At 44.6% G+C, this 26,936-nt stretch overlaps 1 protein-coding gene across 2 annotated transcripts in view; it reads left to right on the top strand.

Annotated features, from left to right (window-relative positions):
- Positions 1–26,936, top strand: part of Rbfox1 (RNA binding fox-1 homolog 1) — a 2,068,553-nt gene that overhangs the window by 432,723 nt on the left and 1,608,894 nt on the right. For both annotated transcript variants that reach the window (XM_040747948.1, XM_040747949.1), the window contains exon 3: positions 12,466–12,498. In XM_040747948.1, the coding sequence (XP_040603882.1) occupies positions 12,466–12,498 (33 nt within the window). The remainder of the gene's footprint in view (positions 1–12,465; positions 12,499–26,936) is intronic.

The raw sequence follows: 26,936 nt of genomic DNA, 5'->3' as shown, positions 1-26,936 counted from the left end.
GCCCTCCCTCCCCAGCCATGCTCTTATCATTTCTGGACACTCCCCTGCCTCTCCATGTGTGGCCTTCTCATGGAGGCCTTTGAGTCACTGTCAGTGTTTTGCAGTCTCTTTGTTCAGTAAAAGGGACTCAGACAGGTTACAACTCTGGCACCTGAAGGCCCAATAGAGAATCAGTCAGGAAAAGGCAAAAAGAAGACAGGGCTGCAGTTCTGGGGAACAGATATGATCTTAACAAAGCTGGTCTAGATGCAAACACATTGCAATGGGATAAATAACCTTCAGCTATGCACAACTCCCCACCCCCAAGATCACCAGTTCAAGACCATCTGTCTGCAGGGCTGTTTGCTTCCCAGCTTTACCTGCTGACTTTCAGGCCATCCTCACATGCCGTTCCCTCCCGACACTGATGCTGTTAGAATGCTCAGGATATACCTGGTAGCAGCCAGCTGCAGCTTCCTGTGTGGTTCTGTATTGCAGTGGACATTAAGATGAGTCTGAGGGCTGGAGAGAAGCTTAGAGCATAAGAGTGGTTGCTGCTCCTGTAGAGGACCTGAGTTTGGTTCCAAGAACGCACATTAGGCAACCCATATAACTTCAGACCCAGGGGATGGGGATCAGAACCCTCTTCTGGCCTCTGTGGGAAACTGTAACCACATGCACATGGTGGCCTCCCCATAATTAAAAATTAAAAGTAAAACCTTGAAAAAAAAGATGGGTGGGCTTGCCCCTTTTATGACCCAAGGGTGTAACAAGGCATTTCACAGGCCTCCTCACTGAGATCCTATAACACACAGGAGGATTGGCTTCCCAGAACGGAGTTGAAGATGCCTTTAGGAGAGGGAATGTGACACCGGATGTCTAGAAAGGAAAGTGTTGCCTCTGCTCAGTCAGAGCCTTGGTTTGTGACTGGTGCTCAGCTTCTTTGACCTTGACATCACACATCCCAGGCCAGGTGTTCACTCCAACCCCACCCACTCCTGCCTAGGTGTGACACCCTACACCTCTCCCAGACAAGTAGCAAGAGTCAAGGCATTTAGACTGGAGAGAAAACATCCCAGGTTACAGGATTCTAGACACTAACCAGAAGGAAGACTGTGGGAACTCCAGTGTGGATTCCAGAGCAATTCAGATCATACCAGGAGGGATGGGCAAGGAGGAGATGGGGATGGAGAAGGCAGCGCCTCCCGCTTTTGTCCATCCGTGACTGATGGCGAAGAAGAAAGGATCAAGGTTAGGGTGCAGAACATTATGTGCTATGCTCTCTGGGAAAGTCCCCTAGCCTGAATTTCTGTGGTAGTGAGGGCATTGCTAGGAAAAGTCCCACATGGCAGGCTCTGAGGACTTAGTAAATAAAGCCCTCGGCACAGTGGCTGAAACATGGAATGCAGAAGACCACGTTACCCTTTTCATCTCTTTGCTTTGTGTTGGTTGGAGTCACACAGCCTGGCTTTGCTGTGGGGTCACCAGTTCCTGAGGCAGAGGACATTAGGACAGTAGGTAGATTATCTGAAAGGAGCAGCAGGAGCTAGACACTGTCTAGACAATTGCATCCTGCAAGTCCTTACTATAGAAGACTCACAGTGCAGAAAGGAGAAAGAAGCCAAAGGATATTGGATATTCCAAAGATTCAACATTTTTTGCTTCCTTCAAACATTCCTGGTCTCCCCCAGTCCCCTCCACTGTGTGTGTGTGTGTGTGTGTGTGTGTGTGTGTGTGCCCATGCATGCACTCGCTTTTGCACACATGTATGCATGCCCATGTTTGCCTGTGTGTGCACATATTGAATCCAGAGGTTAACCTCAGGTATCTTTCTCTATTGCTCACCACCTTATGTTTTGACAGGGTTTCTCACTGAACCTGGAGCTCACCATTTCTTCCAGAAAGGCAGCCAGAAGACCTCTAGGATCTGCCTATTTCTGCCTCCATAGAGATGGGAATACAGTTGCACCCCCTGTTCCTGGGTTTTATGTGGGTGTTTGTGATCAAATTCAGGTGCTTATGCTTGTACAGGAAGCTCTCTCCCCACTGAGCCTGCTCCCAAGCACCTCTGATCCTCCTGTTCTAACACAGTGAGATCATTCACATTCAGCTGTTCTCTGAGGAGCAGCCTTGCTCAGGTTGCTGCAAACTCTGCCTGGAGATTACTTTAGGTGTTCATGAGACAGGAATGAACCAGGACACTGAGACAATTCTCTATTAGTGGACATCTCGCTTGCTTCTTATTTACTTTTTCCATCACATAGTCACATATTTACATGTGTACATACATGTTAAAAGATATCATTTTGTCCCATAAACCCCCTAGCTACATCATATATATATATATTTATATATATATATAAAAATCAGGATAAGGAGGACTCAAAAGCAAATTTATTTCTAGATTGCCAGATGTTATAATTTGATATGAGTGTCCCCCATAAAAGGCTCATGTGCTACATGTGCTAAGGGCTTGGTCCCTAGCTTGTTCAGGAGAATGAATGATTGAGCGATGACTGTATTATGAGGATGCTAACTTCCCCAATGGATTCATTAACCAAAAAGTCCATAGGTGAATAGCCGGTTAGGATGTGGAGGGAGCAGAGTGAGTGCCAGCTTCATTCTTTAGTTAACCCATAGATGAATTGATTGACAAATGACTTATTAAGAGATGGAATGATTACAGTGGAAATAGGACATTGGGGGGCATCCTTTTGAAAGGTGTATTGTTCCCACATACATCTCATCCCTTGTTTCCTTGAGTGTTTTGTCAGAGTGACCTCACACACCAAGTTAAACTGTCAAACAGAACCTTATTAGGAGCCTTTTTAAACCGTGCATCCTGGATGGTGAGATGGCTCAGCAGGGAAAGCACTTCCATGGAAACCTGCTGACCCTAGTTGAATCTCCAGAACCCACGAAAAGCTGGAAGGAGAGAACCAAGTCCATAGTGTTGTCTTCTGACCTCCACACACAGCTCCTCCATCATATACATAAACACTACATTCAAACAGTAAAGAAATAATACCCTTGCATCCTACTTTCAACAAAGGGGTCCTTAGGGAAAAAATGAACCCTATTTGCTACTTTCTTCAGTGATGGTTGGGCACCCCTGGAAGGGACTTTGGGAGCACTTGCATCCACTTCTCTTACAAGTCTATCCCCCTGTCTTCCATGTAATTAAACATCAGGTAATGTTTCCAGACTCCCCAGTGTCTTCCAGCATGTGTCAGAGTGACTGACGGGCACATGACAGCTTAGCCACAGATACCCATCAACCCAGTGCTGTGACTACTCTAACCTCCTGATAAACCAGTTCCAAGGGCAAGCCAAGGGCAGGGGTTTGTGAGGCTTTCCTGATTCCCTGCTCCCAGAGTGTCTTGCTTTTACTCTCACAGTCCATGACCTCCTGACCTCTCACAATCGTCTGTGCGCTAGATTCAAAGCATGCTTCAGCATCATAAGCTAATTGTTCTTAGGTTGCAGGCTGCCAAGATTCTGAAGTAACTGCAAGTAAATATTTCACTTCTGACAAGTGAGGCTTATCAAGAAAGATGCTGTGTGTTTTCAAGAGATATGTATTCATTGAACTTGCCTGGTGACTATAGACTTTGATTAGGGGCAGGTTTGGAGGTGAGGAGATGAATCTCATCCACGAACAGGTTCTTTTCATTTTTAACACGTTTTAAAATCTGGTATGTGTTTTGGCAACACAGTATTTAGAACCAACCCTGGGTAAAAATGGAAGAAAGAAGAGTTGGGGAGATGACTTGGTGGGTATAAAGCACTTGCCCCACAATCGTGAAGACAGGAGTTTGAATCCTTAGGACCCACTTGAATATTGGGTGGGCATTGTTGCCTGCCCTAATTCCAGGCCTTGAGAGGCATGGGCAGAGGATCCCTGGAGAAAACTGGCTAGCTGAATTAATGAGCTCTGAGTTCAACTGAAAGCCTGCTTCAAAGAATAAGGTAAAGAGTGCTCAAATAATTTCTCCAGGGCAACTTCTGGTCTCCACACACATGTACTGGCCTCCACACACATGTTCCTGTACGCCTACACAGGTACTCACATGTATGTAAACATATATGCAGGCATACCATTTGTGCATACACAACTTGAAAATATAGAGGAGAGGGGGGTTTGAGACTTAAAAATAAGCATCCTTTGCATAATCTGAAATGCAGTGGGATTGGTACTCTGGGTGCCCAGGTGGGGAGCTCATAAAAATCACTGCACAAATCTATCCAAGTCAGATCTGGGCATTCCATCTTTATTCCAAGCTTCCTGTTCTCCTCACAGCTTTTCAGAAAAGCAAGATGGGATTTGGTGTCCATTTCCAAATGGGGGAAAAAGAGAGTGGGGCAACACCTCTCCTGCAGGGTGCTCAGCTCGCTGGCTGTGGCTTTTTATAAAGATGGGTATTTTTAACTGCAGAGCAGTCCATGGGCACTCTACCAGTTGGAAACCAGATCCAGGGCTTCGAAGACCATGAGTGACAGCAAACAAAAGTGACTGGGATTGCGTGTGGCCATACCCAGAGGGCACAGGAGCTCTCTGGCTCACAGAACCTGCTCCTTACCATGGACTAGGAACTGTACCAAGCACTTTGGATGTATTATTTTGCTTAATTCTCACAACAATCTTGTGAAGTGTTATAATTTCCATTTTCCAAGTTTGAAATTATAGGCTTAGCAACACTAAGTACCTTTTGTGTGTTTGTCTATTGTATACTAAAATGCTCCCAAACCCACTAACTATCGATTGCATTCACGGTTTTGTAGGCCATAAGACTGGGTTAGGCTTGTGGGGCTCAAGTTCTTACAGAATATCTTGGTAGCATTCAGTTGGAAGATGGGTATTCCAGGGCATCTGGTCTACCTGAGACATCAGAAGGCAATTTCCGACTTAGCTGAGACTGGTTTCAAGTTTCCTGGATATGGCTTTTCCGGGATGGTTGTGTTGTAACCATTAGCCTTACATTCAGAGAGTACTCCAGGTGACACTTGTAGACATGGCCAGTCTTCAAGCTAGTGATATCCCTTCCACTAGAATCTGTTGGTTATGTTCATCTTAGAGTCTGACTGGATACAAGAGTCAGGGACATGGATCTCAGAACTCAGTGTACCATAAATAAGAAGCTGTTTTAGCTGACCTGACAAGGGTTAGCTCTTGAATCCCAGACTGATGGCTGGGAATCCAGCATGGGACTGATCAAGAACTCCTGAATGTGGGTGTCAGTGAGGAGGCCTAGGTAATCTATTGAGCCTTGGGTAGTAGATCAGTATCTATCCCAAGTATACAAATGGATTTTGGGTACTCATACAACAATGAGAGATGCACTCTCACCCTAAACTCTCAGGGGAGGGTCTAGGCCCTGCCCTGGATGAAATAACAGACTATGGACACCCCCATGGAGGGCCTCACCCTCCATGGGGAAATGAGGGGATATTGGAGGGGTTGGTGGGAGGGCATGGGAGGAGGGGAGGAAAAGGGAGAGGGACCTGGAATTGACATGTGAAACAACCTTGTTTATATAAATTTAAATTTAAAAATAAAATAAAAAATAAAAAATAAGCTGTTTTAAGTACCTGCACTGGCCAAAGTAATAACACAACCAAATTGATGTAAGCAAGCTCTGAATTTGACTTTGGCTTCAGAGCCATCTTCAGAATTCTAGGTGTCCAGGTGAATCAATCACTTTTCTTGTTGCTGTGACAAAATCTCTTCCAAAGGTCATTTTAGGAAGGAAAACTGTTTTTTTGGCTCACAGTTTGAGGGTACAGTTTCCCAGAGAGCAGGAATAATAGTGGCAGGCATATGAGGTGGCTGGTCACACTGCATCACAGTTGGGAAGCAGAGAGAGATGGATGCTGCCACTCAGCTTTCATTTCCTTTTCCTTCGGCTCAGGACTGTGGATGGTGCTGCCTGTGTTTAGGGAAGGTCTACTTTCTTCAGTTTATCCTTTCCAAAAGCATCTTCACAGACCTGTTCTAAGGTTTTCTAGAAAATTCTAAATTTTTCAAGTTCATAAGCAGTGTGCCACTGCAGGTGGGATGAAGTTGTGCCATAAATGGATGCTGGATTCGCAGGTGTCTGCTGTGGAGGCTGGATAGGGGCTGCCACTTATTAACAATACTCCCACGGAAAGGCTTCCCAAGGCAAGGCTCACAGAGGACTCTTCAAAGTCACCCAGCTTCTGACTGGCAGGAACTGTGCTTGTCTTATTACTCAATCTAAGTCTACTTTAAGCTTCACCATTTTTTGATGGCAGAGCACCAAGCAGTGATGTTTAAACCAATGATAACCACCCAGAGATTCAACTAGTTCAAGCACAGTTGACTGACGTTCACGGAGAAAGCCTTCCTCGTGCCTGGTTCCTTTACTCACAATGACTTTGCACAGAGACGGGAAGCCAGACATTTCCTGTTATCTCAAAACGAATCAAGAGAATGTCTTACTCTCCTGGTGACAAGGGCTGCTGATGTAACCCAGTAACTCTTGACAGCAAGGTCACATTACCTTAAAGCTGGTCTCCTTAAGTACACTAGGTGCATATCTCAAACCCAACTCCTCTGTGGCTTCTATTGAACCTTCTAGAAACTCACAGGTCCTTACTGGGAATGAAGGAAAATAGAATAATATGCCCCAGTTAACCCCATTGATGAAACTTGACCCAGCATGGTGGGGTGGGCAAGATTGCAGTGTTTATGAGGTTTGAGTTCTATCCTGACCTAGGTAGGTGAGGGCTGGAGTCTCAGGTCTAAGAGTGATTGCAGGCTTCTAAGTTTCTTCCAGAACAAAAAGGAGAGTAAAGCTGAATAAGCCAGACAAGCAGGAAACCCCTGTGCTTGTACGATCCAGCATATGCTGGTGATAAGCTGTAGATGGCCTGGCAGGCTAGCAGAGATTACTAGTCGACCCTATGACATGGCAACTTAACATTTTCATCTGGATGATTATCAACAGAAGAGATCACTTCCATGCTGTCTCAGTGATCGTGTCCTCCTGGGCCCTTACCCAGAAGGTCTGTTAAAGTGACATGCTGACTTCACAGGGAAAGGGTTACCTGTTCAGCACAGTGGTGACATTTACTGATGGGGAGAGAGATCTGAAGCCCAGCAGGTCAGGGCTTAAGAAGGGATGTGATAATTCTGTCTTCTTGTCTGGCAGGCCACATGCAGTAGCCCCAGGAGTGAATGCTGGAACATGGGAGGAGGAGACATAACAGAGCCTCCATATCCATCAACAAGATGGGGATGGGATAATGTCCCATTGAGGAATGGGAGATGGATGCCTGGGTCTGGATTCTGGGTTGGAGAATTGCCAAGCTGTGCAGAGAGAAGCGTCTCCCATTGTGGAGAGCTGGGGCTCAGCTCACAGTTCCTCTACTTGCCAGAGAAGTAATTAAGCCTCTTTGATCTTATCTGGACTATTTACAGTGAGCTCCATCCAGTGTGTGAACACATTCTTCCCTGCACTTAAATCCTTTCAAGTTTCTGTGGAACCAAGAGACCTGTGTACCACAAGTGCACAGGCTACAGACAGGTGCCACAGGCTATCAGCATAGAGGGTCCAGGTGAGAGACTAGCTGGGGCCCCAGATGGTGTTCAGAAACATGTGGAGTAAGACCAGGTGACCGGCTGAACCTTGGCTTCCTCAGTAGCAGTGGACTCAACCCTGGTGTCTATGGATCTTTGGGGCCAAAATGTCTGTCTGTCCTGAGTCTCTTTTAATGCCGAAGCCGGGTTCCATTCCAGCTTCTGACACTTCTGGTAGCATGTGAGGTAAAGGCTTCAGGTCCCCAGTCTTGGTTTCCCTGTCTGTGGATGGGACATAGCAGTGCATTTTGGAGGTGAGAGTTGAAATGGAATCATGAACAACAAGTTCTTAGCACAAGGGAAGAGGGGCGCCTTCATGTTGGGATTTCAAAGGCGAGTCGGAAACTGGAGGAGAGCAAGGGAAATGATTAAAGGGATAAAGAAAACGTTGGAACAAAGCATTCCCTCATACCCTGCTGGGAGTTTCCCATGTTCCTTTTGTGCCCTGTGCTGGTCTGCAGAATGGCCCACCAGCAGCATGCCTCTAATCAGATCAGCCCCCCACTGCACATTCTCTGATGGCTGCTGCCTTGGACAAGATCAAAGTCAAGTGCTGCAGCCTGCCATCCTTTAAAGAGCTCTCATGCCGCGGGTCTCTGTGGTCCATTCTAGTGTGTCCAGTATACACTGAGCCATCACAGGGTACAGACGGGCGATAGGTCCTTGGGTGTACTTTTCTGAGTAAGCCCCGAGCTATGAGCGTTAGAGATGAATACCCAGGTCTATCACATTTTGCCATTTGTTTCTTACTATGTTTAGCCAAAGTGTTACCATAGGTCATAAATAAAACCTGCCTTCTTTCCAATTGGCCACAAGCCCCACTACTTTGTATTGCTTTACTGTTGTGTTACTACGTCCACAGGTGCCCACACATGTGGAGGTCAGAGCGCAATCTCAGCTCGTGTTCTTCTGATGTTGTTCACCTTGCTTGTTGAGATAGAGTCCCTAATTTCTTTAGAATTCTCCAAGTATGCTAGACAAGGTGGCTAGGAAGTCCCAGAGAGCCATCTGTCTTCAATTCTCCTGTCTGGAGATTGTCAGTGTGTGACAGACAGCACACCTAACATTTTTATGTGGATTCCAGGGCCTCATAGCTGCAAGCAACCCTTCCATTGGCTGAGCCATCTCCCTAACTTAGTGCTTTACTTTGTACAATGTGTCACTGATTCCCAGTAATGTCTTTCAGAGATGAACCTTTTGTCAGCTTGGTGTTTATCCTACAGACTCCTTTTAGACAAGTATCTGTGCTTATATGGGGGAGGATAAATAATGTATATAGATATTAGCTATATTAATATTTGTTCCTGTCTTATTCCTGCATTGTGTAGTGTAACTTTCTTTCCTTTAGTGTGTGTGTGTTACACACTTGTGTCCATAGAGGTGTGTGCCCATGCACATGTGGAGACATTGCATCATATTTTAACATATAGATGTGTCACTGTTTATTGGGCTTGCAAGACTGTCTACCCTTTTGCAATTCGACTTCATCCTCTAACAAAGTTTACACTTGAGAATCATGCAATAGCGTGGTAAAAAGAAGTCGCCAAGATAAGACTTTAGAATGTTTAAGTTTACAGTTGTGTCAAGTCACATTCACAGCTGTCCTGGGCCACGTGCTCCCCATGGTGGCAGGTTGGAAGCACACTGGATCATAAACTTGATGTTCAACAGCCACTTCTAGGGTACTTAGACTTTATTTGTCAGGAGCCACATGTTGCTCGTTAAAAGCTGCTGCAAATGGCTTTAGCTGGGGTAAGGAATCTCTGGTTCCACATAAGCTTGGCTACTTTGATTATCTTGTCCTCTTATAGGTATCTGAGTGTGCAACCCTATATTTTAGCCTCTATAGTGTTTTGATCATGCTAGCATCATGTTAGACTTTGTCACAGGACCTGTGTGCATATTAGGTGTGTTTGCAGCAATTGCCTACCTGGGGGGTGTGACCAAAGGATTTTACAACAGAAAATGCACGTAGGAAACATGCTCAGATGATGAAGTAAAGGAGACAAGAGGGGTCGGCTGAGGACTGCACTGCCTGCCCATGCTTATGAGGGGTTGACTAAGGACTGCACTGCCCATGTTTGTGAGGGGTCGGCTGAGGACTGTGCTGCCCTTGTTTGTGTGTGGAAAGAGGATCTGAGGCTTCCTGAAATCTGCAGCTGTTGAATGTCAGATTTATCTCTCATTACTCCTCTTGGGGAACCACGGAGAAAAATCTACACACACACACACACACATGAAGACAATGCAGCTGAGGGATCTCTTTGTCCTTAAGGGATGTGGCAATGGTTACAGCATCCCAGACCCTTCCAGAGCTTTGTAGGGAGGGAGGTATGACATAAATCTGGCCTGTGGTCACCATTACTCCTCATGGTGCTTTCCCCAGATCACAGCCTATCAATTGTTTGGCTATGGCTCACAGACTCTGTTGGGTGAGGTCAGCCTAGAGGTTTGGGAAGCTAATGAGACAGGGGTTATGTCTGCTAGATGGTTCTGGGAAGAGCTGATGCCTTCCTGGTGAGTGTGGGTGAGATGATGCAGGCTGGCGTAAGCTGCAGGGGCAGGGGGCTGGTCCACTAAGTCAGGGACCATGTCTTCCTAAGCAGTTTTGCTGGATTCACAGCTGTGAGCTGGTTCCAGTCAATGTCCAAGGCAGCTGCTATGGAAACACACACATAGGTAGCTTTCACAACAGCAGTGGAGGTTTGTGGGTCTGTAGGCTGCAAGTTCAAGGTCAATGGCCTTACAAGAGCTGTTGGTCTTATAGGTGACTGCCTTTTCACTGTGTCTCTATATGACCTTTCTTAGTGTGTGTGTGTGTGTGTGTGTGTGTGTGTGTGTGTGTCTAGACAGAAAGCAAAGCCTCTGGTATGTTATTATATGGGCACCAATGTCACCAGGACTTTGCCCATGTGATATCATCTCAATGGACAATGTGGTCATTTCCTAAGGACTCACTTCCACTCATGTTCATGTAAGGTTTAGGACAATCAATGTGTGATTTTGGAGAATTTAATTCAGTTATAATTCTGTGTACACTCAACTCCTTATCACTTTTCATTTTAGACATTGTGTTGAAGATTAAATTAGGGCCTCATTTATCCTAATCAAGTGCTCTACCATTGAGATATATCCCCATCCTTTACATTTTATTCTGAGGGTTGGTCTCACGAAGTTGCCACACTTCCCTTAACTCCCTCTGTGGCCCAGGAAGGTCATACTCTTATGATTCTCCCACCTCAGCTTCCTGATAAGTTGGGATGATAGACACACGGCACTGGACTGGCTGGTAGTCTGATTTTCTGATAGGAAAATGACATTGAAGTTGCCCAAATCAGTCTCAAATCTCCAGGAAAATTGCAGGCAGAAAGTTTGTAAAAGTGATTTGGAAAACTCAAATACCTGGGGGTCTGAAAGTGGCTCTGTCAGTAAACTGCTTGCTCTGAGGGCATGAAGACCTGCATTTGATTTGTAAAACTCATCTAAAAAAGCTGTGTATGGTGGCACGTGCTTATAAACCAAGATCTGAGGAGGTGGAGACACGTGGGCCCCTGGGCCTTTTTGTCTATCTGGTCCAGTTTGGTCTCTCTGAGAGACCTTGTCTCCAAAACTGAGGTGAGTGGTATATTAGGAACAACACCCAAGAAAGCATGGTTTTCACCTCCACAAACACATGTTCACATACATGCTCACACATGCATGACTCACATATACATACATACTCATACAAAACAAACAACATAATATGAACCTGGAGAGATGGCTCTGTGTTTAGGAGCACTGGCTGCTCTTCCAGAAGACCCAGGTTCAATTCCCAGCTCACACCTGCCTGTAACTCCAGCTCCAGGGGATCCAATGTCCTCTTCTGACATCCACAGGCACCTGAACATATGCACACACATGCATGCACACATGCAAGCACTTGCACATGCATACACATTTGCACACACATGTAATGAATCATGAAATCCTGCTAACCCCTGGAAAGATGATCCTTTCACTAAGGCTAATGTGATCTCAGTGGCCAGCGTCTCTATCTGAACTTCCTGTGTGTTGTGGGCTTCTGGGTAGATGCTTGAGATGCCTTTATCTTGGAATCAAATCTAATTCTCTCTACTTGATAACTTTCAGATCTTGGGGAAAGTTACCCCTAAGTTTTCTAAGCCCTGGTATTCTCATCTATGAAGAGGGGATAATAAAAGTTGTTCTGGGGTTTTAATGAGAAAAAATATGAAGAATTTGGCACATAGCCTTCCAGGACTCCTTATTTCACAATATTTGAAGCATTTTGCTAAAATGGAGGCTACAGTTGCTGCTGACACTGTAACTCTCATAGGGCTGGCTCAGAACTTAAGAAACAAAGTACCCTCAAAGTTGTCATTAATGAAAAAGAAGTCCTACCAGTGCCTTTGGCACCTTGATGTTCATTTAATCCTCCCTGTGTGACTTTGCCAATGACCTTCCCCCTTTTGCTTCTTGGTAAACTTGGTGTAATTTGTGAAAATACTAATTGTCCTCTTTACCTTTCTACAGGACTTTGAAGATGAATCTGTTGTGATGAAGTTGGTGGAAATGTGTGTTTGTGTGTGTACCTGTATGTGTGTTTTTGTGTGCCTGTGTATAAATGTCTGTGTCTCTGTGGGTATATTTGTATGCCTTTGTGTCTCTCTAAATAAGTGTGTATATGTGTGTGCAACTTTAGGTCTGTGTATGTGTTTGTGTCAGTGTGCACGTGTGTGTGTGAGTGTGTCTGCACATGCTTTTATGGGTTGTTCCCTAGCCCTCTGGCTGTAATAAATTATTGATGACAGTTCCTTTAGAAAGACAATTAATGCAATTACCTTTTTGTTGAATCAATACTAATGTCCTTTTTCTTTTATGTGCAGGTTTTGGCGAGTCCTGTTGCTGGCCAAGCTGAGGTAGGAGACATATCTTTGCTGTCTTTGGGGGACATTTTTTAAGTGGGTTCCTTCTTTGCAGTGAACTGAGCTTCCTGACTGTTCTTCTCCCTGGGATTTGGTGTTTAGGTTTGCTGTCTGTGGCATGTTTTCTGTGGAACATTCTGCTTACACAACATGCTCTGAGCAGCTTAGAATGGTGGTGGCGATGTCAAAACTGGTCTGCTTGTCTTGGAAAGTCCTTCCTTTTCTCCCCCATCATTCCAGGGCCTGATGGAATTTTGGCAGATGCTGAGGGTGTAGGAGAAGAATATGTTAGCAGATGTTGGTCATGGGTCTCCAGCAAAGTATTCACGGCCTGAAAATTGTCCATAGTGTCATGGTTATCCCAAGAGGGCATCCACAGAGTCTCTCCTCTCTTATTCTCAAATCAAAACCTGGAGAAGGCCAAGTCTGGTGACCTGGATCTTGGGGGTCCATCTGTTCATCGTTTTTACCACTCCAAACTACAGTGTGTCTCCTCTGCTCTGTCCCATGGTTGATCTTGCAGACCTTACAAAGCATGAGGGGCCACTCAGGACTGATGGGTAGGACGGTTCTCTGCTGTTTCACAAGGTGTGTGGTGCATGAGTCATGCAGGTCTGTACTGAACATGAATAGTGAAGTGAGTAAGGCAGAGAGATCAACACAAAGGGTCAGGAGCTGCAGAGAAGGTATGGAGACCAGGAGCCCCAGTCTTACCTGGCTCCTAAGAACTCGCACCTATTTCCCAATAACCCTGCAACCACTTGAACAAGTTATGTACAGAAACATTACTTCCTCATTTTCAGAATAAAAATTACAATACACACCTCATAGAGACTCAAACATTATTTATTGATTGATTTGCTTATTTTGTATAAGTGTTGTAGAGGTCAGAGGAGACTCTATGGGAGTCACTTCTCTCCTCCCACCATGTATATAGGCCTGGGGATAGAATGCAGATTGTTGAACTCAACAGTAAGTACCTTTACCATCCTAACCATCTTGCTCATACCTCCACCCGTGAGGCTTCTGAGAACATGAAGAGGATGGTGGTGGTCACTATCCAGGTAGTTTACAGGGAGCACAATGCAGAGTTCAGTTGTTAAGCACCTGCCATGTCTTCAGCATTACAGAAATGCTTTCATTGCTGTGCTATAAAATACTCAGAAAAATCTTGGATTATGGCCACTGTCTCAATGTCCATTTCACAGACAGGTAACCTGAGGCTAAGCGCACTCAGACTTTCCAAGACTCATTCAACGAAGGAACAAAACTGAGTCATGTTTGTCAGGGTGCGGTGTTGAACTCTGATTTCCACCATGTGTTAGACAACCCAAGTTACTGCCTGGTGCACAGATCTTGCTACTTATTAAGGGCCACTTTTGAATACCAGACCACAAGATGGCTTCCTGTGATCAGAACCATGGTCACCTGCCTGCTTCTTAGGCTTTATTATTATTATTATTATTATTTATCTCCTTCCCCTCCCTAAGGCGTTCTCTTAAGATTTTGCCACACAGGACAACTGAAAATATCCAGCCAATGGAAAACAAACAAACAAACCATGTTATTAATAAAAATAAACCCTTGTGTGTTTCCTGTTCCTCCCCTTCTATTTTTTAGCAGCCTTCTGTGTCAAGACATTTATCACTGTAGCTTTGATTAAAAAATATTGGTTGGGAAGGCAGAAGTACTTTGTGTCCTGATTGAAATGAAGCTCGAGAACTGACTTGATAAGCCTCCTTCTTCTGGCAGAGCTACAGAAAATGCACATTGCTGTCCACCAGCTGACACAGGCAGGAGCGTCCGTGGAGGTCTTATTCTCATAGCTCTATGCTGGAATGATACGTTGCCCATTAGCCAGTTCATAAGCAAATCAAGGTGTAGGATGCAAGGCCAGTCCAGATCCAGCCACGGTTATGGCCTTAGGAACCACAGAGATGGACTGCCGAGTGAGGAAACCCCTGGACTGACTGGAGGAATGCACCCTGTATTTCATTTGCACACAGGAGAAACAGGCGTCATTCATCTCAAGTGATAAACTGAAGGGGTCTCTGGGAGGGGGTATTTCTGGGTAGTGGTGGCAATGCTTTACAGCTTCTTTAGGATTTGTTCATATGGCTCAATTCCATGTGCAAAATGGGTGAGTTTTGTGTTTAAGGTGGATGTGCTTTTGGCATGTAATTTGTAAAACTTGGGAAAATGAGTCTATTGGGAAACATAGAAAGAAGGCAATGAGGACTGGAAAAAGGAGGAGAAAGAGGAAAGAAAGCAGAATTGAGGGGAAGGAAGGAGAGGGAGGAAAAAGAGGAGGCGGGAGGTGAGAACAGGGGTGTGAAGGAAGACTTTCATGGCTGTGGACAAACGGCGAGCAATGAGGGAAGAAAGATTTACTTTGGCCTACAGATTCAGAGCATTCGTTCTGAGGACACTTGTTTTGGGCAGGACACCATATGGAGGATGGTGTGGTAGGAAAACAGCTGTTCATGCTGTGGCCTATAGGAAGTAGAGGCTGGAATCAGAAAAGAGGAGAGGGATGGAGAGAATTAAGGATGCGAGTACCCTGAACACAGGTGAAGCCTCAGAGCAAACACAGTTCATTGACTCATCTGCTGATTCATTCATTTATCTGCTGAGTGTCCCTCCCCCGGGTAGAGCACATATTTTAAACAGTCTCCTGTTTTCTAACTGTTGTCTTGAAGTCTAAGTTGTCATTGTTGCAGCCAAAACCTATTTGTTTTTCATGACTGTAGGGAGGTAACCTTTTATTAATTGAATTTCTAATGGCAATTCATCAAAGCAAGTGGTCACCATTATTTCATGTGAGATCTAAATTCATGAGCAAACAGCATGTTCTTGTGTTCTTGTACGTGAGTAACGATGGGTTAGGTAACGGCATCGGGGAGGACCTTTTCTGTCTCCAGTCACTTTTCTGCTTTTATGTTTTTTTTTGCCTAAATACAGACAAACAGTTGTAACTTAAGCAGAACAGACTCTACCTGTGGCAGAGACGTGGGTTAAAGGGAAACAAAAAGAATTACAAGCCTGCAGAGTGAGTGTGTGAATGGCTTCGCCAGCTCTCTTTTCTCTCTGCAGATTGACAGTGAATATGTGAATAACGTTTGCTAAATCCGGACTCAGGAAACATGACAGCAAGCTGTCTGTGCCAGTAGCTCCTCACGGCATATGCCACCCCTCCCTCACCACACACAGTTTTAATAAGACACCACACGGGCAATAGAGAGACATTAAAACCCTGCCGACAGAAAAGCTTTATCTTCCAACCAAATTCTGTGCCTTGCAACGTTGACGACAGCTGAAGAATTTATCTTAAATTCCCTCTGCTAGCTGCAGAGCACATGGCCTCTTTGTCCCCAAGCAGCCTATAAGAACCAAACTAAGATGTCACATACATAATATAACAGATAAATGGCCCAATTTCCACGCGCACATGACGGATGGAGTGCAGGCTCAGCACATACATATTTGCACGTTAATTGGCCCTGCGTGGATCCGTTTTGAACCTAAGTTGCAACTGCATGGCTCCCAGGTTCCTTCCCCTCGGGAATCATTAAGCCTTCTTTATCACACAAATGCATACACATTTCCCCCTATTTATCGTCACGCAGCTTGCCCTGCCGCAAGAGAAACCAGGTTACCTGGGCTCAGCCATTGCATTGCAAGTGTTTCTGTTGGCTTCTCTCAAACACAGACTGCATGGAAGCACAAAGATCTGAGACCCAGCCCACGTTGGCTCTGCTGACAGCCAGACAAAGGACTCTGCTGGCCAGGATGTTTGGGAAAAAAAGAAAAATTATTTCCATTCAGTTAACAGTTGTTTTTTATTTTGCTTCGCCTTAGCAGTCGCCTGTTGATAGTTTAATGGTACTATAGACCCAGTGGAGGGCCTCCATTTTGATAAATGGGACAGCTTCTGTTTGAGGGCAGAGCAGTCGAACTGGATTGATTGATATTACTGTTTTGTTAGCCCAAATAATTGCAGTGGCAAACGACACAGGTGGTGATCACAGTGGCTCTGGGAGAAGTAGGTAGAATGTACCTCCTACCGATTTTCTTCTCTTCCTTTCAAAAGAAACTCTATTCCAAGCCAAAGAATCATTTATTTTTCCTGTCTCAAGTCTGTGCCTCAAGGAAGCTAATCAGGAGCTGTGAGCCAATTAGAAGCAGTCTGGTCTGTTTGGGAGAGGCCACTGCATTCGAGAAGGGGCTGAGCTGCCATGGCTGTGAGCAGACCAGCTCTGGTCACCTGACTCGTGGAAGAGCTCAGTGCTTCTCACAAAGAACATGTGAGCTTTGGCATTAGGGTGGCGGGGGATTGAGTCTGGGTCTCATAGAGGCATCTAGTTCACCGCTAACCCTTCTGGAACTGAAGTCAATCACTCAGCTAGCCTTCTACCTGCAAAGTGTGGTGATTGTCACACAGAATGGTGAATTAGCCTTTCCTCACGGTGACAAAGCAGCTGCCATTACTTAAGGGAAAAAGGATGTGTGTCAGCTTATGGTTCCAGAGGGTGAAGTCCATGGTTCCTGGTTCTGTTGATGCTGGTCCACAGTGAGGACAAACATCATGGTGGAGAAACCTTGTGGTTGAGGCATGGCAGACAAAGGGCAGAGAGTAATGGAGACAAAGGAAGTCTCTGGGGGTGAATGGTGTTCCCAAGGTTGCACCTACTGTGGCCTACATTTTCCAACTAGGCTCTACCTCCTACAGTTTTCAGAAACACCAAAAATGGCACCACCACCTGGGGACCAAATCTTCAGAAAATTATCCTTTTGAGAGAATGCCTAATATCAGGTGGGAACTGTAAAGAGGTCAACTAGTATGTGATGACTATGAGAGCCTGGCACCAAGCAGATCTTCAGTAATGGTTTCCTCTCTCTCTGTCTCCCTCCCTTCTTTCCTCTTTCTCTCTCTCTCTCTCTCTCTCTCTCTCTCTCTCTCTCTCTGTGGGGGGCGACAAGAGTTGTTACTCCCTAGGAATGAAACCCACCATCTTTGAGACTATGTGTCTTACTGACCAGGAACTTCCCAACAGGCAAGACTGCCTAGTTGGTGAGCTTCGGGGATCCTTTGATGTCTGCCTCCCCAGTACTTGGATGGTGAACATGCACCACACACCCAGCTTTTAAAAACATTCATTCTGGTGCTCAAATTCAGGTTCCTGTTATTACTTAATAATTATATCTACAAATCTTTTCCTTCATATTTTGTCTAAAGTACAATAGCAAGATACCCAAAGAGTAATCATTTAAGAGCCATGCAGGGGAACACAATTTTATAATCTCTTAGCATTGCCAAGCAGGAATGTCCTTTCATGGTTTATGATCTCTTCTGTCATTCAGGGACAAGGTCCACTTGAAGATCAGGGTCATTTCATGGTAGTGTTCTTGGCGCCCTCTCATTTTGCCAAATCACATGTTGATCATCTTCCATGACCTTAAAGCTAGTGCAAATGTACATTTCAGAGACCCTGAAAGGTCACCTGGCCTGAACTCAAAGGCCCAGATTTCTTATTTGGAGATATAGTTAGTGCTTTTTATGGTGGACTTTATGTGACAGCCCACTATATTCCAGACAGAGCACTACAATGCATGCACAATTCCAATACACAGCCACATCTTCAGAGAAAGGTACCCTATGGGGAGGATTGGGTAAAAAGGGTTATGGTGTCAGACAGTTCATGAGGAGCAATATTCTCACAAGAACACAGTTCTCTCCATATAATTTTGGATCTGGATTCAAATAGAAGTCTAGACAGATGAGGTATGTTTACAAAGGATCCTCAGGGGAGCACTGAAAATGAGTAAGGCTGCCATCAAACAAAGAAATTTAAGAGCACCAGAAAAGGCACAGGAGAGAAAAAGCTCATCAACTCAGGAAAAAAGCATTAAGGGAAGTGTGGGGAAATTGCTTTCCACACTTCTAAGAAGTGGAAAAGGGGAATGAACATTAAAAAAAATGCAGGCCCAAATATCCTCGTGGAAGCCATGGAACAAGAATGTTAGAACAATGTGGTGGTCATATTGGATACCTTAGTGGAGGTTAGGGAAATGAGGATCAGGCTGGTAGTTCTAGGTTCAGTCAATGCATAAGTTCAAGTATTCCATGGAAGCCTTTCCATTGTAGATGGAAGCAGAAGCCAGATATGTATGGCTTCAGAAGCAAACAGGAAGATAATAAACCACTCAACAGAACAGCTATTTGAGAATGCAGGTACTTGAGCCAAGAGAATGATGGGTCCTTGGCTTAGAGACAAGGCAAGATTCTGGGAGCAACTTTTAAGTGACATTATGTTGGAGGATAGGCCACAGAAGATGTATCGATACATTGAGAGAAGGCACAAGTACACTGGGACCAGGGGACCAAAACACTCTCAGGGCCACTATATCTTGATTTTTATTGTATCTCCCATTGGGTGGAGGACATTTATTCTGGAGATAATGTTCTTAATATCCTGGAGATAATGCCCTCATTAACATGGAGAGACGAAATGATGGAGAATATATGTCAATAACATAGGGGGGTGGGAATGAAAACCTAGCACTCTTTTTCCTCAGTAAAGAGCAGAAGGAAGTGTATGCACAGGGAGTAAGGAGATTGGAGACAGGATAGAGAGTTAGAGATGAACATTAAGCACAAAGAGTGCCTCATAAGCCTCTGGGACAGACTGATGAACCAGTAAGACCTAGAGTGCAGAGAGAGGTGTAGGAAGAACCCTCCACCCAACAGCAGCATTGATTGGCATGGATTTTAGTCACTACCTGTGTATGGATTCCAGACACTGAGTTATGTGACCATCCTCAAAGTATGGATGTCTACATGGCATACATGAGGAAACTCAAGGATGCTGTTTTTCTTGTTGCTTTTCTAACTGATGACAAACACCCAACAAGAAATAGCTTATAGGAGAAGAGGTTTCTTTTGGCTTGTAGTTTGAGAGGCTACAGTCCAACATGATAAGAAGATATGGTGGAAAAGCATGTACCTTGGTGCCAAGAATAGTGGCTAGGATTCCTCTCATCTCCATGGACCAAGAAGAAGAGACAGACGGGGGTCAAAGGCCCCCACCACACTGAGCTCATCTCATAGAGTTCACAACCTACCCAACAGCAACACCACTGGGAGCCAACGGTTCATCACTGGTGTCTGTGGGTGATTTCACATTTAAGCCATAGTAGGCCACCCAAAAAATTGAGCCTAGTCTATGACACAATTGCGTTGGGACATTGTGATCTGAATGTAAAGAACCCACAGGCTCAAGTGTTTGAACATTTGGCCCCCAGCTGGTGGCACTGTTTATGGAGCCGTCAGTGGGTGGAGCATTGCTGGAGGAAATGGATCACTAGGGTGGGTCTTGAGGTTTTCTAGGCCTGCCTCCCTATCTGCTGTCTGCCACCTGAATTCACATGCAGTGTGACCAGTTGCCTCACACCCCTGCCTCATACTGTCCCATCATAGTGGGTTGTATTCCCCTAAACTATAAGCCAAATTAAAGCCTTCCACCTTCAAGTGCTTCTCATCATGTGTTTAGTCACCAACACAAAAACTAGCACAGGGAGAGGGGTGTGTTTGAAGAAGAGCAACAGCCAAAGCTGACTTTTGTTAGCATGTGAGCATATTCCAGACACTGAGCAAGTCCTTCTGTGTACTTCATTTTATATCATTTTATCCTTCCAGGAATCCTAGGATTGCTATCTTCCGTATTTTACAGACGAGAAAGCTGTAGCTCAGCACAGTTCATTCAGAGAGCTAATAGGAGGGAAGCTAGGGTCACATCAATGACTGTCAGGCACCAGCAGGGTGCCTGGAAAGCGAGGTCAGGAATCACCCAATTGCTTCAGGAGCCAAGGCTCCTTCTTGGGACACTGACAGAAAGCCTAATCGCTCCTCTTCCAAACTCTGTCTTCTGGGGTCAACCATTTTAAAGCCCAGTCATTCTGGCCGACTCTGTGATAAGACTTCCTGAGTGTGCTGTGATCACAAAACCCACGCCTACACTATCCATTATGTCCCATGGTTTTGACACCATTTATTTCCATAGAATTATACATTCAACCTCCTTACTGTTTATGATCAAAAGATCTGCTCCTGGGCATATATCACTGCAACTCACAGAGTCTGTACACCAAATAAGGCCTAGCAGAGGATTCAGCATACTTTGTCAATGGCAAGGGGACATGTGGGCCCACTTACATAGCATGGCTTTCATGGGGAAGAAGCAAGAAGGCTGGGGAAGTGATGGTTGATGGAGAGTTCTGGAATGTTTGAAATTGCCTAAGACGTGGGGAGGTAAATGTCCTGATTCTGAAAACCTACATGTAAAAACAGATTTGCAAGGGAGAATGAAGAGAATCCATGTAGGCATATGGAACACCTAAGAACAAAGATCTCAGCCCTAGCCAGGGGCAGGTAAGAAGGGCTGTGAGTGGAATCCAGGTGGGGTGGGGTTTCTCAGAGTAGCAGAGTGCGCCATAATTTGCTGATGGATGAACTTCTTGTGGGGACAGTAGTTCAACAAACTTCAAGAGTGTGCTGTTGCTGCTACTTAAGACAGTGGTGGCAACGTGAATCAGACACTGTTTTCTTTCTCTCGAGGAGGAGCCTGTGATACAGGAGACTCACAGAGGGATAAACAGGTGCCTTCAGGTAAGATGCAACAGAGGTGGGCATAGGGGAGTGAAAGACTGATCGCTTAGTAGTCATTTAAGTTCCTTAGGAAACCTGAAGGGGCTTTGGATTCAATGGACTTTCTTCCCTCCACTCACTCATGTGACATGTTCAAGAACAACAACAAACATTCTCTAACCACATACCTGGATAAATACTCTGTGGCATATTTTCATAGCTAGAAGTATCCTTCATATTGTTAGTTTTGCTTATTTATAGAAACATGATCTATGTACCACGGGCTGGTCTTGAACTCTTTATATGGCTCAGGAAACCCTGATTGTCTTCCTGCCTCAGCCTTCCCAGTGCTAGCATTTCAGGCATGTACTATCATGCCTGCCTTTGAAAACATTTTTTTTATAAGGAACAGAGAGATTTCTTTGGATAGATATGTATGTAGGCAAAAGATGGAGCAGCAGAGAGATGAAGGTCTAACTGGAGTTGGGGGTGAAGGACACTGAAGGTTAGTCTTCCTGATGTTGGCCTCTTCTCAATGGTGGCAGCAATGGTGACAATGAACACAGACAACATCTTTGAACCTCTTTGAACCGCCCAGACTTTCACGATAAGCATTTTATATGGATTACCTCTTTCATATTTTCCAGAAGACTTGGGAGAGTGTTGCTATTACCTTCATTTAATGGATGATAAAGCTGAGGCTCAGAAGAGTTTCTGGATCTATCCAAGGCCATACGGCCGTGGGCAAAGTTAGTGTTTGATTCTATGCACTTTGCTTCCTGAACAAGCTAAGATAGGAGGAGTGCACTTGCAAGACCCTGTGGGTGGGAGTCTGCATTGCTCAGCACAAACCCCTCATGATGAACGATGCTAACATGCTTGGGGGAAACTGGAGACTGTGGCTGATGCTCTGCAGTAATGTTCCTTGACTTGAGGCTGGCATTCCTCTTCTCTCACCAGAATGACAATTAAGGGTGAGGAGAAGAAAGAGTTATTGCTATACTGGCTTCCTCTATTGAGCTATGAATAAATGATGATGGTTGTGAAATAGTGTGATGTTTGGATCATTTCTGGTAAATTAAAAAAAATCTAGAAATTGAATAAAGTGGTAATCCATGCAGACACTTAAATAAGAGGAGTGAAACAGAATTTGAAAACTCTTTTAGTTCCTCCTGAGCTCGTCATTCTAATGTAATTAGTTTGCAAAAAATATTAATTAATACTCAACTATCTGACATGTTTTACATGTTGATTTGAAACATGTTAATTACATCTCATGCTTTGTCCCTGGGTCATTTACAGCAGTTACCCAGGTTGGAATTCTTAGAGATGGGCAGCCAGCAGTGGGTAAAGAGTGAACTGCTTAAGTATGGAATCTGAATTTGGATCCTGGCACCCACATAAAAGCCAGATATGGCAGGGGAAGTGCATAATCTCAGTGTTGTGGGGAGCAGATAGGAGGATCCTGGATAACGAGCAGCCAGACGGTCTAACAGAAATGGTGAGGATCAGTTAGAGCCCTGACTCAAAAAAGAGTTAGGGAAGCAATTGAGGAAGAGATTCACTGTTAACCACTGGCCTTCACATGTGCAGCATGAACAAGTGTACCCCAATACACAAGTTATCGTGAATACCACTTGGACACTGGTTCAAGTCAATAGGAATACTTTTTTATTGGTTTTTTGAGACAGGGTTTCTCTGTGGCTTTGGAGGCTGTCCTGGAACTCGCTTGGTAGTCCAGGCTGGTCTCGAACTTACAGAGATCCGCCTGCCTCTGCCTCCCGAGTGCTGGGATTAAAGGCGTGCGCCAACAACGCCCGGCTATCAATAGGAATTCTTTATTAACCAGCTGGTTGTTGTGGATCAGAGTGCGGTCCCAAGCCTTTCTCAGGGTGAGCTTTTAAGCACAAACACCACATTCTAGGTAGGCACACCTCAGTTAGCAAGAACAGTTAACCAGAGCAGAGCTATGGAAGCCAGAAAGCAAGGTTAGTACCTTTAAGGACTTTCCCAGAACTACGGACTTTGATGGATCAGGTTTTTATTCTCTTTTGGCAGATGGTACTGCCTGTGTTCTGTGTTCTGAAACCGGAATGGTACTTTCATCATGGCGTCAGTTGTGCAAAGGTCTGGGGGCCCATTACAATGCAAGCACACAAAAGTGGGCAGCCAATGGGAAGCCCCCTAGAAGTCTCAGAGCCTCTTGCATCTCTGGAGCGCAAACAGCATGCTTCTGGCTCAGCTAGCATGGGCTATGACTGAAAATGTAGACCGTTTTCTGTTCCAGTGAGCCAAGCTGGGTTTTCTGAGTCTGTAGAGACTGGGATGCGGTCAGGCTTCTTCTTCTGCAGCTCACACAGCCTTTGGACCTGGCAGGTAGGTGGCAGGCTCCTGGTGACCTCCAAGTATGTCTTAGGGGAGATCTCGAGATCTGGCTATTGCTTTCTGAAGGGGGGGTGTTTGTTTCTGTGTTTCATTGTTCAACTTACTTTTTGTGACATGTCTATTCACTCCGTAAGACACCAATGAAAGACCAAAGTAATACCGCTTAAGTCCAACTTGGTGAACCAATGAGTCCATTGATACTGCTTATAGGAGTGTGGGCAAGGCGTTACTTACAGGAGTAGCTGCATCACCAAACACCCATCACAGCATGGGTGATGGTTCACAAAACCTGGCAACCTAGAGCTCATTACAAGACTTGCAGGTATCTCAACAGGTTGGAGAGTGCCTCTTCCAGGCATCTCAGATGGCCTCTTTCAACATTCTTTATTTTTAAATAACCTTGGGGAGGGAGGGAATTTGTTCATCTGGTCAGTCTCAGGGACTGAGACTTTTGAGTTGTTTACTTCCTGACCATTAAGGAAATTCTCTTTAGAATCTCTTTCTTTAAAAACTTCCCTTTAAAACTCATAGAGTCTTACAGAGGTTTCCTTCATAGTGAGATGTTTTATCTTGGAAGAAATTGCTATAATAATATTAAAAGAAACTAAGTGGTGGTGGTTGTGGCTTATGACTTTAATCCCAGCACTCAGAAGGCAGAGGCAGACACATCTTTGAGTCTGAGGCCACCCTAGTCTACAGAGTAAGTTCCAGGACAGCCAGGGCTACAGAGAGAAACCCTGTCTTGAAAAACCAAGAGACAGAGAGGGAGAAGGAGAGGGAGAGAAAGGGGAGGGAGAAAGTAAGGGAGTGAATTGCAGAGAAAGACAAACAGTGACAGAGAGACAGAGAAGCTAGGCTATGCTGAAGTCCTATGTTCTCTAGGAAGTCCCAGTGGTCTACCAGTGGAACTCTATTTTTGACTCATACCACATGCTCATTGAGGTTTGGGAGATGCCTCATTATAGCACAGAGTGCTTCTGCCTTAGACTCTGCTGTGTTAACTCACACATCTGATATTAATGCGAAGACAGAAAGAGAATGAGATTCTCTATTGAAATTTCATAAGGTCTACACAGAGGGATGCCACTCCTTTCCAGACCTCACAAACTGAAATGTATCACCTAAGACAGGGCATCTAAGAAGGTGGCAGGCATGTAAATATTCCGTGGGAATGGACCACCTGACACAGCATGGGGAGGAGAGCTGTAACAATGATGATGGTGGTCATCCATGCTCTCAAACTGATGCTTCACCAAGCCCTATCCTGAGCTTCCTTGTCAGGATTCTGATCGGCAGCTTAAATGATGTAGCTTGCTCCACATCACCTCTTTCCTTTCTAAAGATAAAGAATCAGTGGCTCAAGTAGGTGAAGCTATTTTTCCATAGCAACATAGTTAGTAAGGAACATGGTTGGGATTGCATTCTGTATCTGTATTGAGTGCCTTCACAGATTCTTGTTACTCAAGACTCTTGCTGACCTCCCTCTTGTAGCCTTCTGGAAGGAATGATGGGTGAGAATGCTTTTGGCTTACTCTCGGAGATTTAGAGGAAGAGAATTTTATAGACTCAGAAGGAAGACAGGGTGGCTTCTCCACAGTTTTGTAGAATCTGTGCTTTTCAGCCAGCAGATCCACGTGATTCATGTTAGAATCATAATAACCCTACAGAGATCTTAGGAAGAATAACATTAAATCGTCTTCATAGAGGAATATCAGTAATTGCAGGAAGCTTAAAAAGAAAGGAAGAAAGCAACCATTGTAGGTCACTCTAGCAACCACCAATAAACTTTCACACTCTAAATTGAGTCTCTTTGTATATGGTATTGAGGGTCCTCAAGACCCCATGTGACCAGGCTTGTTAACCTCTTATGATGCCATTATATACCCAGGAGACATATGCCTCTCGAGCCAGGATCAATTTTTTTTAAGTCGAACATCTTCAGGTGGAAGAAAACATCCAAGAATATGTGGGCAGCAGAAATTGGTCTTGATTGGTTGAAAAAAAGGGGAGAGGAGGGAGTAGACACAAAATTAGGTGTGTATGGAAGAGTGTAGATCTAGGAAGAGTTGGGGTAAGGGGTGAATGTGACATTTGTGAATCTCATGAATAACTAATAAAAATAAATAACAAATTAAAATCAAAACAACAATGAAAAACCTATAGCACAATGCTGGTGAGATGGAAATGGTTCAGAGGGTAAAAGCATTTGTCACAAAAGCCTGGGGATGTGAGAACCCACAGAAAGAAGACACAGTAGCATTTTCTTGCAATCATGAATCTCCCGTGGTGAGATGGGAGGTGAAGCCAGTAGACCTCTGAGAGCTCTTGGGCCAGCAAGCCTGGAGTACTCAGAGAAGTGGAAACAGGAGAGACCCTGCCAAGACAACATGGAAGGAAAGGGCCAGGTCCTGAAAGTTATTCTCTGACCTCCACAGGTGTGTGTTGTAGCACATTTGTTCCCCTACATGCTACTAATAAAAATAATTTGTATAAAATACTAAGAATCACCAAGGAAACCCGAATGAAATGTGTTTAGTATAAGAGAAAAAAAGATTCAGTCAAATCTTTGTTTCCTTTATTAACGCATTAAACAAGCAGGTCTAGTAATTACCATGATTTGGAAGTAGCAATAACCATTATGATATTTGGAGATATCTTTGATAATTATAATGTAATGTGACTTAAAAATAATCTGTGATTTCTGTTGTTGACAAAGCCACAGGTAGCAATAATGTGCCTGCGATTCTGTTGTGCCCGTGTATAATTAAAGGTAAAGTTATTATTTTATTTTATTCTAGTTCATGAATGTAATGAATTTTACTTGGTAGCACACTGTGGGGTCTTGGGTTGCCAACAAAAGACCTTGGCTCTGGACTGGTTCCCTGTACTTCTTGAATCAAAGTCTAGAACTGAGTCCAAGGTCAAATGATAGGAAAGGTAAAGCCTGGCTTTATTGTGTTCATCCATTTGATCATAGTTGCCTTAGCAGTATCCTCTATGACCATTTTAAAGGATTAGAGTTGATCTGGGGGTGATGGCTCATGAAATGCTGACATGAAGAACTGAACTTGAGTTACAGGTCCACATTAAAAGAAAACAACCAAAATTTAGGTGTGGTAATGTGTACTTACAATCCCAATGCTGAGTAGGTGGAGACAGGCAGATGATGGAGACTAACTGGATGCCCTGTTGAATAATCAGTGAGTCAGTAAGACAGAAACCTTTTCTCAAAAACCAAGATAGAGGACATCTGAGTGAGGTTGCACTTGGTTTACACACACACACACACACACACACACACACACACACACGGTTACTTAAAGTATAACAGGCCCCCAGATGTTAGCACAACTGATGCCATGTTTGAGACACTATTCTGGCTGTTGCACCTAGCATGTAGGCC

This window comes from Mesocricetus auratus, unplaced genomic scaffold (assembly GCF_017639785.1).
Source record: "Mesocricetus auratus isolate SY011 unplaced genomic scaffold, BCM_Maur_2.0 Super-Scaffold_100007, whole genome shotgun sequence".
Classification (NCBI taxonomy): domain Eukaryota; kingdom Metazoa; phylum Chordata; class Mammalia; order Rodentia; family Cricetidae; genus Mesocricetus; species Mesocricetus auratus.
Note: the sequence above shows the minus strand (reverse complement) of the source record. Positions and strands in the feature narration are given on the sequence as shown.